The following is a 17,202-nucleotide window of genomic DNA, read 5'->3' on the forward strand; positions in this document are numbered from 1 at the left end:
TTTAGACATTAGACCTTCAGTGACATACAAGACAATGTCATGGCATTCTGGAAATTGTAGAAAGAAGGGTTTAATCTACCAACAACAGACCACACAGTCTTACTTAATAGTAAATGCCATGAAGTACTAAAGTATTGATTTTAAAAGCCATGAAGAAGGGAGACACACACACACACACACACACACACACACACACACACTTATCTAAGTAGTGATCTTTAAGGAGATGTTGAAGTGAACCGGGTCCTGTGAATATCTGGGTTGAGAACATTTCAGGGAGAAAAACAGGAGTCAGAAGCGCAAAGGCCCCGTGGCAGGGACAATAGGTCTTCTTTGAGGAACTAGCAAATATTGAGAGGCCGGGGCTTGACATAACCAGTCCAGAAGGCGGAAGTCCTTGTAGACTCCACATCACACTCATGGAAAGCCACTCCAAGGTTTTGAGAGAGGAAAAGAAGTACATGTGATATGACTGGCTTTTTATTTGGGGTGTGTGGCCTCTCAGGGCTACCTAGGTGGCCTCCTTGCAGCGGTTGAGGAGACAGGTAGAGTCAGAGGTCCAACAGGAGGCTGTTGAAGAGGCTAAAGTGGTAGTTTCCATTCAAAGAGACTGCAGGAGGTATGGGGGAAGAAGTCAGCTTTAGGGTGTATTTTAAAGTGATATTTTTCAAGACCTGATGACAGATTCGGTGTACATATAGAGATGGAAACAACGACAGTGCCCAAGACTTTTGGCCCGAGCAATTTGTGGCAATTACGATGCTGTTAAAATCAACCTGTGCCATTAGTCTGATGAGCACTCGCCAATCAGCAAAGTCACGTTGCTCAGGAGGTTAATTATTTTGTAACACAACCGTGAGGTTGGTTCTATTTTAAATCTCCCCAGGAAGTCCATTGACATTAAAAAAAAAAAAAAAGAAAAGAAAAACCAACCAGAATGTAATTAATGAAAATCTGTTCTTTGTCCCAAGGGATTTGTGATTGAACTGCTTCTCACCTTGGAATCTGCAATTGATACCTTGGCTGAAACCATGAAGCACTATGACCTGCTATCTGCCCTCTCTCAGTAAGAACTTGCAACCAGGCAGCCCTGAATGCAGGACTCCCATGTCTGAATGCGGCAGTGGTGACTATGGTGGCAGTGAGCGTGTCTAACACCGGGAGCGTGGGTAACATCCCAAAGACTCAGTTAGTGGAGGCCAGCCTGCAGCACCCACGAAGCCCTGGGTTTGCTCCCTCCCACCAAATAAACCTGGTGTCGCAGCTCCTGGCTGCAATTCTACCCCTTGGAATTGGGGGGAGGTGGGGTCAGAGTTGAAGGTCATCCCTGGCTGCACAGTGTTCTCCAGGCCTGGAACACTCACGGCCCCCTGTCTAAGAGAAAAGAAAGGGGAGAGAGAAGCCTCCGCATCAACTCAGGTGGAAATCAAGTTCAGTTTCCCACAACCACACCCACCCTACAACTCAGGCTCCAGAGGTCTGACACCCTCTTCTGCCATTCAAAGACATCCAGAGATACATGTGCATACGTTTTTAAAATATATTTTTAAAAAAGCATGGAAAATGCTGACAAGTGAGACACACCCTCGGTGAGGATTTCCAGAAAGTTCTGGAGCTGATCTTGCCAGTGCTCTCTTCCGGTTCCCAGTTGGGGACATTTTTACTGTTTAAGTAGGATCCGCCAACAAGCCCCACTGCTGTCACACCAGGCTGCAGTTACTGCCTGGGTGGTCCCTCGGGACACCTGCCTTTACCATATTGTCGATTTCCCAGAGTGCCTCACTTGCTGGGCCTTGCAGATCTCAAGCAGCTAATCCCCTAAGTCCCATGTCAAAAGTCACCGCCTCCCTAAGCATTTCTAGCTCCCCTTGACAATTATTTTATTTCTGGAGCTCCTATTTTCCTTTATATCTTACTGACAGCAATTAAGAAGGTATAAATATATCTTTTCCTACTTACTTTCCTCCATAGGTTTTATTTACTGTCCCTATCTTTTTGTGTACTTTTGGCACACATATAAAAATAATTAATTCTAATCCGTTGAATATGCAGAAGTCAAAAATCTTTATGCTTGGGTCCCGGGGAAAGAATTTGTGATTGGGAGCAGGAGAGAAGAGCATTGTCAGGTTGGAGGGCGGTGATAACGACCGCCTTAGATGTAATTTGTAACTCTAGCCAGGGCAGAGCTGGTGACTGCTGTAGTAGTAAAGACCTCTTCTGAGCTCAAAAGACACAGCACTAAACAAGAAATCTTGTTGCATTTTTTGTTTTTATGTTGAGGCAAAACTGAAATCTCATGAAACAAAGTCAGATAAAAAAGTTACTTTTTCAATTTTTTTTAAGAATTAATGTAGCAAAAGTGATTTCTTTTTCTCATTCTTTTTTCTTTCTTTTGTTCTGTCATCTATCTATCTACCTATCCTTCCCTCTATCCATCCATCCATATCTTTTCTTTCTTTTGTTTTTAGAACCTCATACCACGACCCTGTAATGGGGAACAAGTATGCAGCTAACAGAAAAAGCACGGGCCAGCTCAATCTAAGCACGAGTCCTATCAACAGCAGCAGCCATTTGGGATGCAACGGTGACACAAGAAGTAACTCGTTGAGGCTGAGTCTAGTTGGTGACCGCAGAGGTGATCGGCGGCGGAGTAACACACTGGACATAACAGATGGACGGACAAACCACGGTGGTAGCTTGGTGAGGACTCGAAGCCTTTCCTCGCTGAGAGAGAAAGGAGTGTATGACACGCAGCCCCCTACGGAACCGGGCAACCTGATGGCCACCATCTTTTGGATAGCAACGTCTCTGTTAGAATCTGACTATGAATATGAATACCTCCTGGCCCTCAGGCTTCTCAGCAAACTGCTCACCCACTTGCCTCTGGATAAGTCGGAGAGTCGGGAGAAGATTGAAAGCGTACAGAGCAAATTGAAGTGGAGTAACTTCCCAGGCCTTCAGCAGCTCTTCCTTAAGGGCTTTACCTCAGTGTCTACCCAAGAGATGACCGTGTACCTCCTCAGTCAGCTCATTTCCGTCTCCAAACACACACTGGTGGATCCGTCCCAGTTGTCAGGTGATGTTACTGTAGTCTGTACCGACATTAAGATCATTTCGTTTTAAGGGTGTGGGGTGGGGGTTTGGAGACTGAAGCCAGTTTCCTGCCAATGCTAAGCAGACACAGCCATTGAACTCCATCCTCCACCTAAAATTTCGCTTTATTGTAGCTGGAATGTAGACCAGTCATTCGTTTCAAAATTGTTGATTTCTGCCAATAATAATAATAACTTTTCTTGATAGATCAATTGTCTGGTAAAAATTTATCGTATCAGATATCCCATAAAAGTGAAAATGGTTTCTACAGACCTTTTAAAACATGCCTTTAGCCTTCCAAATATTGTGTAATAAAGTTGGTTCTTGTTCGCTTTTCCCCACCCGATAGGATTTCCTCTTAACATCCTTTGCTTACTGCCTCACCTAATCCAGCATTTTGACAACCCGACTCAGTTTTGCAAAGAAACAGCTAGTCGGATAGCAAAGGTAAGCAAGAGGGACGTTGAAAGGCCGGGCTGCGGGCACTGTCCTGTCCTGTTCTGCAGGTGCTCTCGCTGTTCCTTCCCGAATTCTGCCTCTAATATTTATTCTATCCATTATAAGAAGCTGCATCAACGCCAGTGAATAAAAATATCAAATTCCAGTGACCCTCCTGAGTCTCGAGTCTTTTTCTGCTCCTTTTCCTACTTTTCTTCTCTACCACTCTGCTTTCAGTCGTTTATTTACTGGCAAAGCCGGGCCCCCCTGGAGTGGGCGCTAGAGACAATGAGAGAGGTGGATAGAGCTGCCGTCCTTGTGGGCTATGGAGCGGGTGGGGCATCCGCATGGAAGCCAAAGCCGGCCTAGAGTCCGGTGAGGCTCCAGGCAGTGGGCACAGAGCCTCTAGAGGACAGACAGCAGAGGGCTCTCTATAGGAGCTCCTGTCTAAGATCTTATACTGCAGATCAAATAGGAGCTACCAAAGTGAAGTTCCTGAGTGAGCGGCTGGGAGGGAACCAGGAACTGAAGTTTTCCGGGCAGAAGAAATCGCATGTGCAGAAAGTAGGGAGGTGCTGATCTGTGAAGAGCCCTTGCTGTTCTTGCAGAAGACCTGAGCTCAATTCCCCGCCCCCATACACATACAGCATGCACATGCACACACAAATTAAACTATTAAAGGAGAAAACTACCTGTGCAGAGTCCCCTAAAAGACAAGTCATAGTATATTTTGAGTTTCTTAAAATTCTACTTTTTTCTTTTTAACTCTTTCTTTTGTCTTTTCTCTCTGTCCCCTTATTCCTCCTTCCAAGCGCACAGCTCTGAAAGCAGTCGTCTAGCTATTTTCATATCATCTGTTAAGGTGTTGAAAATGCATGTCTCCTAATTTTGTAAAATAGGATTTTGACATTTTATCATTTTAATAATTTCCTGTCTGAACAGCTTTCTAAAGATAAGATTCCTACTTATACATGTATGAATGCGTGCGTCAGCTGTTGTCTCTTGGAGGGAGAAATTTTCAAACTTAAAAACATACAATTACAAATAAAAGTTAGATACATTTAAAAATAGTACGCACAGCGCAGCAAATGGTGTGAGCTGGGAGGAGTCAGTAAAGGGCAGCACAAATGCACACTAGAGCCTGGGGAGGAAAGGCATCTCCAACAGAGAGGAATAAGTAAACTGCCTTTTCTTGAAGCACTTTTTACAGAAACAGTTTCCTCACAGTCGCTGATTCGGTTGACAAGCAGCACTGTAAAGGGAGGAGGCCAGCATGTACAGCCGGGTGAAGGGAGCCTCCCGTCGTCAGGCATGACGCTGCTGAGTGCAGAGTCAGAGAGCGCTAAGTAGAACAAAACATGCTGGCAGGAGTGAATGCCAGAGACTTTGCGTTGCCTTGTCAGGTAACGGAGGACGAGAAAACATGGAGAGCTCAGCTAGGTGGCACAAGCCAGTGGAGGAAGGATCACCACACAAGAAGGGCACCCCGGTGTCCCGAAACGTCCTAGGGCAGCCAAGGGAAGTAGTGAGAACTGCCTTAAAAACAAACCAGAAAAGATAAAGGTGTATTAATAAAATGAGTCCGTCCTCACTTGAATTTCTAAATTTATTATAATTTACTAAATACAAAGAGATTCTTTTCTTTTCCCCCCTCCGGAGCTGAGGACCGAACGCAGGGCCTTGCACTTGCTAGGCAAGCGCTCTACCACTGAGCTAAACCCCCAACCCCCCTACAAAGAGATTCTTAAATAATCAATTGTAGACCACTTAGCTTGTCATGGTCAAAGGAAACATGCCTTAATGTCTTAAAACACAGTAAACCAGGCATGGTGCTCTAGAGCCTGAGAAGGAACTTCCTCATAAGTTTGAAGCCAGCTGGGTTACATGATTCTAAGTCAATCTTAGCTACAGAATGAGACCCTGTCTCAAAAAATTAAAAAAATAAAATACAATAAAAAATTTAAAAAGTCAAAATCCTGAGCTGGCAAGATGGCTCAGTAGAAAAGGCACTTTCCTCCAACCCATGCAACCCAAGTTCAATCCCCGCATGGTGGGTAGGAGAGAACCAGCTCCTGTAAGGTGTCCTTTGACCTACACACACACACACACACACACACACACACACACACACACACACAGAGAGAGAGAGAGAGAGACAGAGACAGAGACAGAGACAGAGAATAAAGAAATGTAAAGAAATCAAAAGAGAAGTGCATATGATAGTAGAAAAAGGTGGGACAAAGATTCTCGTTCTTGATTTTTTTTTTTTAATAAGTTCAGTAAAACTAAGAATTTGATGGAAAACTGATGGATTGAAGTGAAATAATACTTTTTAGAAAATATTTGCCTGAAGTAAACCAACTTTATATGTAGCATTCTCGCTGGTAAGGGGTTAGGAGGATGTAAAATTTATTAAAAATGCCTTTCGTTTTAATATTCCAATGATGCATCATTAGGAAAATATAAACAAGGTCTCTCCCCAAGCCCAGCTGCGGAGTTAGAAAGAAGACAGGAGAGGAAACTGTATATTGGCTTAACTGGAAGTTTTAAGGAGACAAAAAGCTCAAATAGGGAAAAGAAGCATCTGAGAGCTGTAGCTGGAGTGTGTTCCTAATCAACCCACTGAATGCTGGAGTGCTGAGAAGCCCAGCCTGGCCTGGAGGAAGTCATAGTGCGAGGACAGAGCTGCTGGCGTCCTGACACGAAGTCTCCAGGTTGTTTTTTTGGTTTTTTTTGGTTTTTGGTTTTTGTTTTTTTTTTTTTTTTTTTTTTTTGCTTCTAAGAACCCAAATCAGGCTTTCTGTGATTGCGAAATTGTTTTAAGTGTGCTTTCTCCCGCAGCGCAGCACAGGATGGCTCCCTCTGTGTGTGCTTTTAGAAACCTGCAGGCTGTGGGTTAAATTGATTTCCTCAATTTATTCTCTCCCTCGGAGCTGTTGAGAGCAATTTTCTGCTATTATGTGCTTCCTCATTATGCAAATATCACCAGATCTGTTTGTGCCCACGGAGAGCCCGGCTTCCCAGAGCAACACTCTCGTTATGGTAGAAACCTGGCCAAAAAGTTTTTTACAGAACATTTCTTTTTTTATCTCTGGGTTGTATTTTAACCTGGTGCTTCCAAATGTCAAAACTCATTCTTAAGTCATTTTCTTTTCTATAATATTGCACAGGAATTATCTCCCTTTTCAAAGATAAGCGTTTACAAATTATTGTTGAGGGGGAAAATACCCTTTTGTGAGAACTTAGTATCGACAGAGCTGGTGGTGCACACCTGTCCCACCCAGTGCAGGCCTGTCCTGGGCTGCATAACAAGGCTCAAAAGCAAACACAAATTTCCAAAGAGTTTTATTATTCAAGAAGATGTATCTAGCAAGGATATAATAATAGTCATTGTGACATCATAAGATTGTATGACTTTTTAAAAAAATCATTCAGTAGGTTATTCTACCTTGAAATAGAAATGAGAAACCAAGTCCCACCCTGCCCTCCATCTCCTCATTGCTGGCTCTACGAGACCAGCTGCTTTCAGTTAATTTATAAAACGCTCGCCGTCGGACTGTATTGGTATTTTCTGCAGTTGTACATGGATGTCTGCAGCCCATGCGTGGATAACAGCTGAGAGATGGGCTTGAGGCCCTTCAAGTCTATCAGATGGCCTCTGAACTATTACACCATTTAAACAGTTAGATATATATGTATATTTCAGAGGTGATACTCTCTCCGCTAAATGCTGTAGGCAGTTGTGAAAATGGATACAAGGCGTTGGGAGTTAAATGGAAGAACAAGCTTGACAAACGAAGAGAAGAACTGAAAATAGATAGTGTGACAATAGACATCCCTGGGGACTTCATGTGTCCTGTGAGGTCAGGACACCAGCAGCTCTGTCTACGGGGACTGTGACATCCTTCAGGCCAGACTCTAGCATTCAGTAGGTTGGCTACTGAACATATCTCTCAGATGCTTCTATTTCTTTAGGATACATAGATACATGCATGCATCTATCTATGCACACATATATGTATGTATGTGTGTGCATATATATATACACACACACAGGCGTATGTAGCACATATATTCATACATATATATATAAATGCTAGACATGTAAAACAGTGAGGGCCCTCTTCCAGTTCTAAATTGTCGTAGCATCTCTAGAGGAGTCTAAGAGACACCGTCACCAATCACCCAGGAATACAGAAACTAAGAGTATGAGTTCAATCAACAATCCCCCCATCCCCACAAAGACTTGCTGATTCCTGTTCCATAGCTCTGTGTCAAGCAGTTTTTGGAAGGGTTGACTTCCACCAGGACTGGCCCAGGAACTCGCCACTTTCTTAATTTCCTGACGAGCAGTTTGTTGGCTGGTGTGCAGATGGCTACTAGTGGAGATACCACAGCTCCAGTGTGGTCCTGTGACTGTCACACAGGTTGAGACCAGCAGCAGTAACTAGCTAGTCCATGAGATGCCCTGGCACAGCAGCCCTGGGGTAGCCTGAGACTCTCAGGTAGAGCCTGCCCACTTAGGTTCTTGGGCTCTAGAGCACTTTGGGATTTGACAAGACAGACAGAAAATCATGAGTGGGGCTTATAAAACCATACACGACCCTTCCCCAGAGACAGCCTTATAGACTGTAAACACTGTCAGTGTAAGACCCAGACGAGTGCTGAACGTGTCACTCCTTTCTGGTCTGGTTTCAGTGGCTCTCACCCTCCCTAACACTGTAACCTTTTAGTACAGTTCCTCATGTTGTGGTGACCCCCCAACTGTGAAGTTATTTTCATCGTTATCTCACAGCTGTACGCTTATTACTGCTATGAATCATAAGGTACATATCTGTGGGGACAGGGGTTTTCAAAGCGGTCATGACCTACAGGTTGAGAACCACTATTCTATTGCAATTCTCTTGGCAGTGCCTTGGTCTTTCTCTCTCCCATTTTAACTTCTCTGGCTTTTTAAAAACTGAAATGCATGGAAACTTTAGAGTGCATCTCAAATTATGTCTTAAGTAAATGCATGTAGCCTAAAGCAGGCCTAAGTTGTGGGCAAATGAAATAAGCACGTGTGTTCTCTAGGTCTGTGCGGAAGAGAAGTGCCCAACGCTGGTGAACCTCGCTCACATGATGAGCTTGTACAGTACACACACCTACTCCAGAGACTGTGCCAACTGGATCAACGTGGTGTGCCGGTACCTGCATGACTCTTTCTCAGAGGCGACCTTCAGTCTTGTGACTTACCTGGCAGAGGTGAATTTAGGCGGTTTTGGACCTGCTCGGTGGTGAAATTGTCAAGTGGCAGCGCTGTGGTACCAACTTGTCTTGGAGTTGGGACTGATTAGCGAGAGATTCAGAGAGTAGAGAGCGCATCGAGAGAGATACAAATGGTTCTTTTCAAGTACAAAAGAACTTTTTTTTTTTTTTAGAGCTGAGGACCGAACCCAGAGCCTTGCGCTTGCTAGGCAAGTGCTCTACCACTGAGCTAAATCCCCAACCCCACAAAAGAACTTTTTTTTTTTTTTTTTTTTTGGTTCTTTTTTTCAGAGCTGGGGACCAAACCCAGAGCCTTGCGCTTCCTAGGTAAGCGCTCTAACCACTGAGCTAAATCCCCAGCCCCACAAAAGAACTTTTTAAGTTGGCTGATTTTTCTCCCATCTTCAGTCTCTCCATTGCCTTAGTTGACATGGAAGTAAATGTCTTAGTTAGGACTTCTACTGCTGTAGTAAATAAAACACCTTGGCCAAAAGCAACTTTGGGAAGGTTTACTTTAGCTTACGATTCCATAGCGTATCACAGTCCATAATTGAGTAAGTCAGGGTAGAAGCTCAAACAGGGCGGGAACCTGGAGCGGGAGCTACTACAGAGGCCACAGAGGGGTGCTGCATACTCTCGCTCAGCCTGCTTTCTTATAGACCCCAGGACCATCTACCCAAGGGTATTGCCAGCCACCATGAGCTGGGCCCTCTCACATCAATCTCTAAATTAAAAAAAAAAGAAACTGTCCCACAGGTTTTTCTACAGACCAGTCTGGTGGGGGCATTTTCTCTACAGATGTTCTCTCTTCCTAAATTACTCTAGCCTGTGTCAACCTGACATAAAAACTAGCCAGCATAGTAATTAATGGAAATCTTTCCTTTATAAAAAAGAAAAGAAAAGTGTGTTTTGGGGGCATTTATCCTGGAGAACAGGTACAATTTTTATTTCTTCAAAATTCATACTTAGAACCTGGCCTCATACCTAATCATAACCATCAAGAAACTGGGGCCAGAGGTTTGGGGGCTAGCCTGGGCTACACACTGAATGCCAAGCAGGAAGGAAGGAAAACCCAAGAGAGAATAGAATCTTTTTGGAAGTTTTCTTAGCTTCTTGTTGTTGTTTGTCTGTTTTAACTGAAAGGCATGTTTCTTTCTGATGGTCGGAGGTGTGGACTGGCCATCAAGGGTCTAGGTGGCAGTTACTCATTCAGTTTTACAGGATTAAATCTTGTGTAAGATCAGTTAGCTACGTAGCTTTGTGAATGCTGGCCCATCATTCTTTGGTGACGGTAGAGCACTTGTTCTTTCTTTAACCTAAAATAAATAATAACTATTTATATATGTACTGTTGAAGACTATTATTGACATGAGAAACAAAAGGGAAAGTAATGTTGTTTCCTGATCTCTGATCATTTAAGCAAACTGACAGATTAAACCTACTATGTTTTCCGGCATCATGTGTTGCCAAGGATTGTGTTCAGCCTGACTAAAGCCTGCGTTCCAATGTTGCTTTCAGCTGTTAGAAAAGGGGCTGGCCAGCATGCAGCAGTCCTTGCTGCAGATCATCTACAGTCTGTTGAGCCACGTTGACTTGTCCGCAGCCCCAGCCAAGCAGTTCAATCTGGAGATCACGAAGACCATTGGCAAATATGTCCAGGTGAGTGACCCCAAGACTCCCGTCGTCTGACTCGAATAGTTCATAGCATCTGCCTGCACAGAAAGCGTTCGAGATGTAAGTGGCCCAGAAGGACCATCTGGACGATCGCGTGGCTGCGGGGCCTTGGTTAGATTAAGTGACATTTCTGCAGCAGCTACAGAGAGAGTGTGCAAACGGCAGCGGTTACCATCTCTGGAAATCAAGGCCGGGACTTAGAGCTTTCTTTGTGTGACTCTCTGTGTTAGTGAGGTGCTATATATTAGATTAAAATACCTTTCAGAAACAGAAGGGTCCTTTAAAGGTCTTACTGTAAAGTTGGCGCTCGTATGTCAGTCAGGAAGTGACAGATGTTTAGAAAGCGGAAAGCCAAACTTTGCTTAAATGGGAACGGTGATGAATAAAAGTGCTCTTGTATAAATATCAAGAGAGGGGTGGACAGATACAGGGCTCAGCGATTTAGAGTGTGTCCTGCTCTTGCAGCAAACACAAGCACACACCCCAGGGCAGCTCACAACTGCTGTCAGTCCAGATCAGCAGGTCTAGCTCCTTAATCTGCACTCTGAGCATCTGTATGTGTGTGCACATTCACACACACACACACACACACACACACACACACACACACAGAGATAGATGGTATATTAGTAATGAAACAAAGAATCCAAAGAGCAGATTCTGAGAACCTTCACAGATGACTATTTTGCACTTATGCCTCACCAACATACGCATTCACTGCCGTAGAATTTTAAAATTTTAAATTTTAAAAACTGAGATCAACAGTTTCGTAGCCTAGCCCCAGTCTGAAATTAATCAAGTTGTATGAAAATGTTTTTGAATCGTGAGAGATGTGGCTCGATGGCAGAAGTGTTTTTAAAAAACGTTTCCCACGAATTCTTTTTAATATATATTTTTAATAGACAGGAGGGGCTGGAGAAATAGCTCAGTGTTTATGAGCCCTGGCTGCTCTTCCAGAAGTCCCAGGTTTGAGTCTCAACACCCACACGGCAGCTCAGGACCATCCATGGCCCCAGTTCTAGGGGACCGGATGCCTTCTTCCAGCCTCCTCAGACGAGGCACATGAGTTGCAGAGCCATACATGCGGGCCAAAAATACCTATATGCATAAAAGGAAAAGAAAAGAATTATAAATTCCTTGCTAGACATTGATTCTTCTGCACATACACATCTGTCATGTCAGTTATTCCTGAATTATGTTGGAGGGATAGATAAAACTAAGAAACGCTTCCTCTGGAGGCCAGCAGTGCTTGAGATCATCATGCCATGTGTGGGGCCCAGCAAAGAAACAAAGTTCACGGACTGAGAGACGGCTCACCAGCTCAGAGCGCTTGGTGCTTGTACTTAGGAGCCCAGGCTGATTCCCAGCACCCACACAGCAGCTCACAACAGTCTGTAACTCCAGCTCCAGGGATCCAACACACCCTCTCTTGGCTTCCGTGGACACTACACAAATGTGCTGTAGAGACATGTGCAGGCAAAGTATCCATGTACGTGTAATGAAATAATAAAAAACTTTTTAAAAAGTCAGAGTGTTTTAGTATTTTAAAATACATCTAAAATGTATATACTTAAAAACTTTTTACCATCTATTTAAGATTTAGCTTTGAAGTCAAAACTTCACCTTGAAAGTTCAAATGCATGTGATTCCTTGTCTTAACAGCCGGGTCTTTGCAGAAGACTTTCCAAAGTAATGATTTATAAAGTACTCCCTGAGAGAAAAACAAGGCCCTCCAGTGGGGTAGTGGGGGAGCATCCTTCAGTCTATTGTGTGTGATAATCTAACACTACCAATAATGACTCAAATTTTCCTGTTTTATAACTCAGAAGACCTTCTGTTAAAAGATCTTGAAGGAAAAATCAGTCATTTTATAGCTATATGACAGCAACACTGTTCTCACAGTCCAGGGTGTATGCTGGGTTTTTTTTTCTCCATGTACACTTGTAACGCTTGCATTGATTCTTTCCAAATCCAGAGCCCGTACTGGAAGGAAGCCCTCAACATCCTGAAGCTGGTGGTGTCCCGCTCTGCAAGTCTTGTTGTCCCCAATGACATCCCCAAGGCCTACGGGGTAGATGTAGGTTCTCCCGAAATCTCCTTCGCTAAAATTTTCAACAACGTTTCGAAGGAGCTGCCTGGCAAGACCTTAGATTTTCACTTCGACATCTCTGAGGTAAGTGGCCGGCTCTGAGGAAGTAGAATAAACAGTGTGCTCCCAGGGGTGTATTTCAGAAAGGAGGTACCGTCTAAGTTGAGTGTTATAAAATAAGTACCCCTGGGGGAGCAGATATTACAGTCTGGGGTGCCTTGGTTAGGGTCTGTATGGCTGTCATAAAATACGATTACCAATGTCAGCTTGGGGAGGAGAGGGTTGATTTCCTCTTACAAGTTGTAGTCTATCATGCAGGGAAGGTAGGACCAGAACCTGGAGGCAGGAGCTGTGATGCAGAGGCCATGGAAGGACACTGCTGACTGACTGGCCCCTCATGGCTTGCTCAGCCAGCTTTCTTGGTTATTTATAGAAGACGTCATGTTAACATCTAACACCTGTAAGTTCCTCTGGTGTGGAAGCTTGAGTCAATGCTGGCATTTGTTTCTGTATAGACACCCATCATTGGGAACAAGTATGGAGGCCAGCACAGTGCGGCGGGAAGGAACGGGAAGGCAAAGGTGATTGCAGTCACCAGGAGCACGTCCTCCACCTCCTCTGGCTCAACATCCAATGCCCTGGTACCCGTGAGCTGGAAAAGGCCTCAGTTATCACAGGTGAGTAGCAAGCGTCGGCCCGGGATAGAAGAATGGATTTTGTGGTCACTCAAGCACCCTAGAGCTATCTTACTTTCCCCAGTACTAACACTGGAATTTCCTTCCTGTTAGCGGAGAACTAGAGAGAAGCTGATGAGCGTGCTTTCCCTCTGTGGCCCCGAGTCTGGGCTCCCCAAGAACCCGTCTGTGAGTATTCAGGAGCACGCACGGGAAGGGTGCCGAAGTCACCGTGTCTTGGTGCTTGCCTTTTCTGAGTAAGTCCTGGTATTAACCGGGAGTAAAGAGATGTCCTGTCTGTCACCAAAGCTGGCAGCCACGCTGGTCAGATGGTGAACAAAGTTAGGCATGAAGACTAAATGGAAATTCAGCATTGATAGAAGGGTGAGGCCAACAAGATTCTGGAGGGGCTGGTGCCTCAGATGCAGACTGACAAAGATGGCAGACAAACTGTCTTGTTTTCTCTTTGGGGTTATCAGGTTATATTTTCTTCAAATGAGGATTTGGAAGTTGGGGACCAACAAACCAGCTTGATTTCCACCACCGAGGACATAATTCAGGAAGAAGAAGTAGCCGTCGAAGACAGCAGCAGTGAACAGCAGTTTGGCGTCTTCAAGGACTTCGACTTCTTGGACGTCGAGTTGGAAGATGCAGAGGTAAGAACGTGGGCTTTCTCGATGCATATAGATGGTCACAGTGAGCCAGCCTCTGACCATGCCCTCCTCCTTATGGAGACTAGTGTACAATCAAGGAACGTAAACTAAATAGATCACCACAATTAGTAGCAGAGGGAACCTAAATAAGAATCCATTCTAGTAAAAAAAAAAGAAACAAATTCAATATAGTCATTTTAGTATATTCATAGATTTAAATGTTTATTTAGCATGAGCTAAACAAATTAATAGGAAATATATATATGTATATATTAAAATTGACCAAACATAATTTCCTTGATTTTTGTTTTGAGACAAAGTCTCCTCACCCCTGGCCTGAACCTCACGCCAATTCTCCTGCCTGACAGCTGTGAGCCACCATGCCCAGCTCAAACATAGTTGTATTAGTCACTCAAGTGACCGTATGACAACCTTGGCTCTCTAGAACTCTGCCTCTGGCAGGTGCCTGAGGTCATCCCCCTGGCAGGACCTACCACCTTTTCTTCAGCTTCCCCAAGAACCTTTTCTTCTGACATCCAAAGGGCTTCCACTTATAAACTGATTCTGCCTAGATATGTCCACCTAGGCCAGTGGTTCTCAACCTATGGATCACGACCCCTTTGGCAAACCTCTAACTCTAAAATATTTATATCACAATCTATAACAGTAGCAAAATTAACAGCTATAAAGTAGCAACAGAAATAATTTTATGGTCGAGGTTCAACACATCTGAGGAACTGAATTAAAGAGTTGCAGCGTAAGGAAGGGTGAGAACCACTGATCTGTCGCCTGGTTTAAGGCTTTTCTAAGTGGAAATCCAAGTGCAAAGAGCAGATTTGTCGGCCAGCCACCCAGCTCAGCTAGTCCCAGGGCAGAGCTGTGCATTCTGCGTGACCCTGTGAGGCCATCCCTTAGGATTCCCAGGCCCTCCCCTTCACTCCAGGCCAACCTGGTCTCGAGCAGCAGCCCAGTGACCGTCACTGCTCTGTGACGTCAAGTGCCCACATAGCAATGTTTCGGACAAGTGAAGAGCAGTTCCAGGGATGCTCTCAGCAGAGGGGAGAAGTTGCTTTTCCAGAGGCTCTTAGCCCTTCATAGCCCATCCGTTGACCCAGGTTGAAGCACCCGCTGGTTTTAGAAGCATCCACCATGGTAAACATAAGGGAAATGTTGTCTAAGATTATTAGCATCCCATTCCTGTAGCTCAAGTCAGTTCCCACTGTCCCTTAGACCTGAAAAGATTATAATAGATGCAAAATATGAACACCCTAAAATTGTTACAAATACATATTAATTAACAGTAAGGAAAATGCGTAACGTCAAATACTCTGGGCCATGTTCCTGTTCTGATGCGTCAACTCCGGTGGCTCGTGTGGCCCCAGCAGCACTGTGGCATACCGTTAGCTGTTAGGGGGAGACAGGCTAGGGGTTGGTCCCTTCCTGTGCTTCAGCCTGCCCTGCAGCCTCAAAGACATGAGCCCGGAACCCGGGAACCGCACACATGCCAATAGACTTAAGCCACCTTAAAGGGGAAGTTTCACACCTGTGTTTTCCCATCCTCTGTATATTTCCCATTTCCCTTTTTATATTTTTATCTTCTAAAAGGGCACGTTTTAAAAACCTTTTAAAAGTGTGTTCACATGAAGGAAGTGACAGGGGGCAGGCTGTCACAGCCAGGAGGGAAACGGGCTAGCTTGAGGCCCGGTGCCCCAACCTACACTTGTGAGCCGCTTCTAAATCCTTCTGCAGTTACTTTTTTTTCTCTTGTTCAGAATTCGGGCTTCTAAAGGCTCTTGACATTTTTCTAACAGTTAGGGTTATTATTTTTTTGTTTGCCTTTTTCCTGTAAAGAGCTCTGGGGATGTGTTTGAGTTCACCCAGCCCTCTGAAATGTCAGCAGGAAAGACTCCAGCAGCTCCTTAGAACACTGAAGTATCTGCAGTCCTGTTCAAGTCACAGGGATCTAGGAGGAGTGGGAGGGGACTCACCTGAACCCCAGAATTAAGCAAGCCAAGGATACAGACTTTCTATGTTCAGTCGAGGCTAAAACAAAATAATGATAATAATAATAATAACAACAACAATAGGAAATACTTGGATTGGATGGCTAAAAGAAACAAAATTCCTTAAAGAGTCCCTGGCTTTGAAAGCCTGCAGTATTCATTCATTCATTCACCAAACACATCCTAAGGCCTAGTGCCATTAATGTGCTATGCGACATGGTCATACTTACTTTTCAAACCCTAACCTTGCAGAACCCTAGAGCATCTAAAACAACTAGAGAAGCAGCCAGGATGAATCCAAGGGTCCAGGGGACAGTGCCTCCAGCCTGAACTGTTTGGCTTTCAGTATCGCACAGCCGTCTTCTGTCTAAAATCCCACTTGTAAAAAGAATTAATTCCTATGTTGGGGGCAGGGAATCTTTTTTTGAAACCTCTTTTCAGACAATCCCTTCCATGTAAAGGATATAAATTAATCACATTTGCCAGCTTAGTAAAATTTGTCATAGCAGGGCTTCAAACTGTTAAGACTTATGTTCTTCAAATCATAGCTCAGCACAAACATAGCATAAACCTGAAACGTGTTGGCCTCTCTGTGGCCTCTTCCGAAGTTGACAACGGTAGCGTTTTGATAGCTGTGATCTTGATTTTAAGTCATATTGATAAACGACCACTGCATTGACCTCAGCTGTCCTGCAGGCGAGTGTAACTGTAAACCCCGCCCCCTGTACTGTCGTCAGTTGAATGTGAGTACTTCCAGTTATTGCAGTGTTCCAAGTATCAGCTGTGTGAATTTTGAAGTTTTCGTAAATTCCCTGTCGCCGAAGTGTACCATGAACGCATTGTTCTGCCTGTCTGTCTCCAGCAATTCCCAGTTAGATCACAGTTGCCTTCCCACAAAAGCTCAATCCGGACCTCTCTCCACCTCTGGGTTTGAGAAATCAGAGTCCTTCTCCCAAAAAGTGTAGCATATATTTGAATGTGCGTCTTTGTTCTTTCTAACTCTGTGTGTTTTCCTTTTTGCTAACCAGGAGCTGCAGGTAAGTTGTAGCCTGGTGTCGTGCGGTTTGTGTCTCTGTTGCCAGTATCTGTCCTCTGTGTGGTCTCATCCGTGCCTGTGTATTAGAGTAGAAATGACCTAGAGTGTAGATCTAATTGGTTCCCCAGTGGTTGCAAGATGGACTATCAAGAAAATGACTTAGTAAAAATAACCAAATGATTTTTAATCTCAATAAATATGAACATTTGATGACGGGTTTAACGTTGAAAGAAACAGACGGGCTGATGAATCTCTGCTTTTCATAATGCATTCAGTAACTTTTTTTCATCTCGGT

The 17,202-nt window shown here is 44.3% G+C and overlaps 1 protein-coding gene across 31 annotated transcripts in view; it reads left to right on the forward strand.

The window, feature by feature from the left end:
- Window positions 1-17,202, forward strand: part of Fryl (FRY like transcription coactivator) — a 233,939-nt gene that overhangs the window by 191,236 nt on the left and 25,501 nt on the right. For all 31 annotated transcript variants that reach the window (XR_015636760.1, XR_015636762.1, XR_015636761.1 and 28 more), the window contains 9 exon segments: window positions 972-1,066; window positions 2,469-3,076; window positions 3,443-3,540; window positions 8,605-8,775; window positions 10,297-10,437; window positions 12,428-12,625; window positions 13,057-13,218; window positions 13,330-13,404; window positions 13,695-13,871. Coding sequence is in view for 27 of the 31 variants with exons in the window: in XM_087583945.1 (XP_087440071.1) it covers window positions 972-1,066; window positions 2,469-3,076; window positions 3,443-3,540; window positions 8,605-8,775; window positions 10,297-10,437; window positions 12,428-12,625; window positions 13,057-13,218; window positions 13,330-13,404; window positions 13,695-13,871 (1,725 nt within the window). In the remaining 4 variants the exon portion in view is untranslated.

The sequence above is a fragment of the Rattus norvegicus genome, chromosome 14, assembly GCF_021556685.1.
Source record: "Rattus norvegicus strain SHRSP/BbbUtx chromosome 14, alternate assembly SHRSP_T2T, whole genome shotgun sequence".
NCBI classification, from domain to species: Eukaryota; Metazoa; Chordata; class Mammalia; order Rodentia; family Muridae; genus Rattus; species Rattus norvegicus.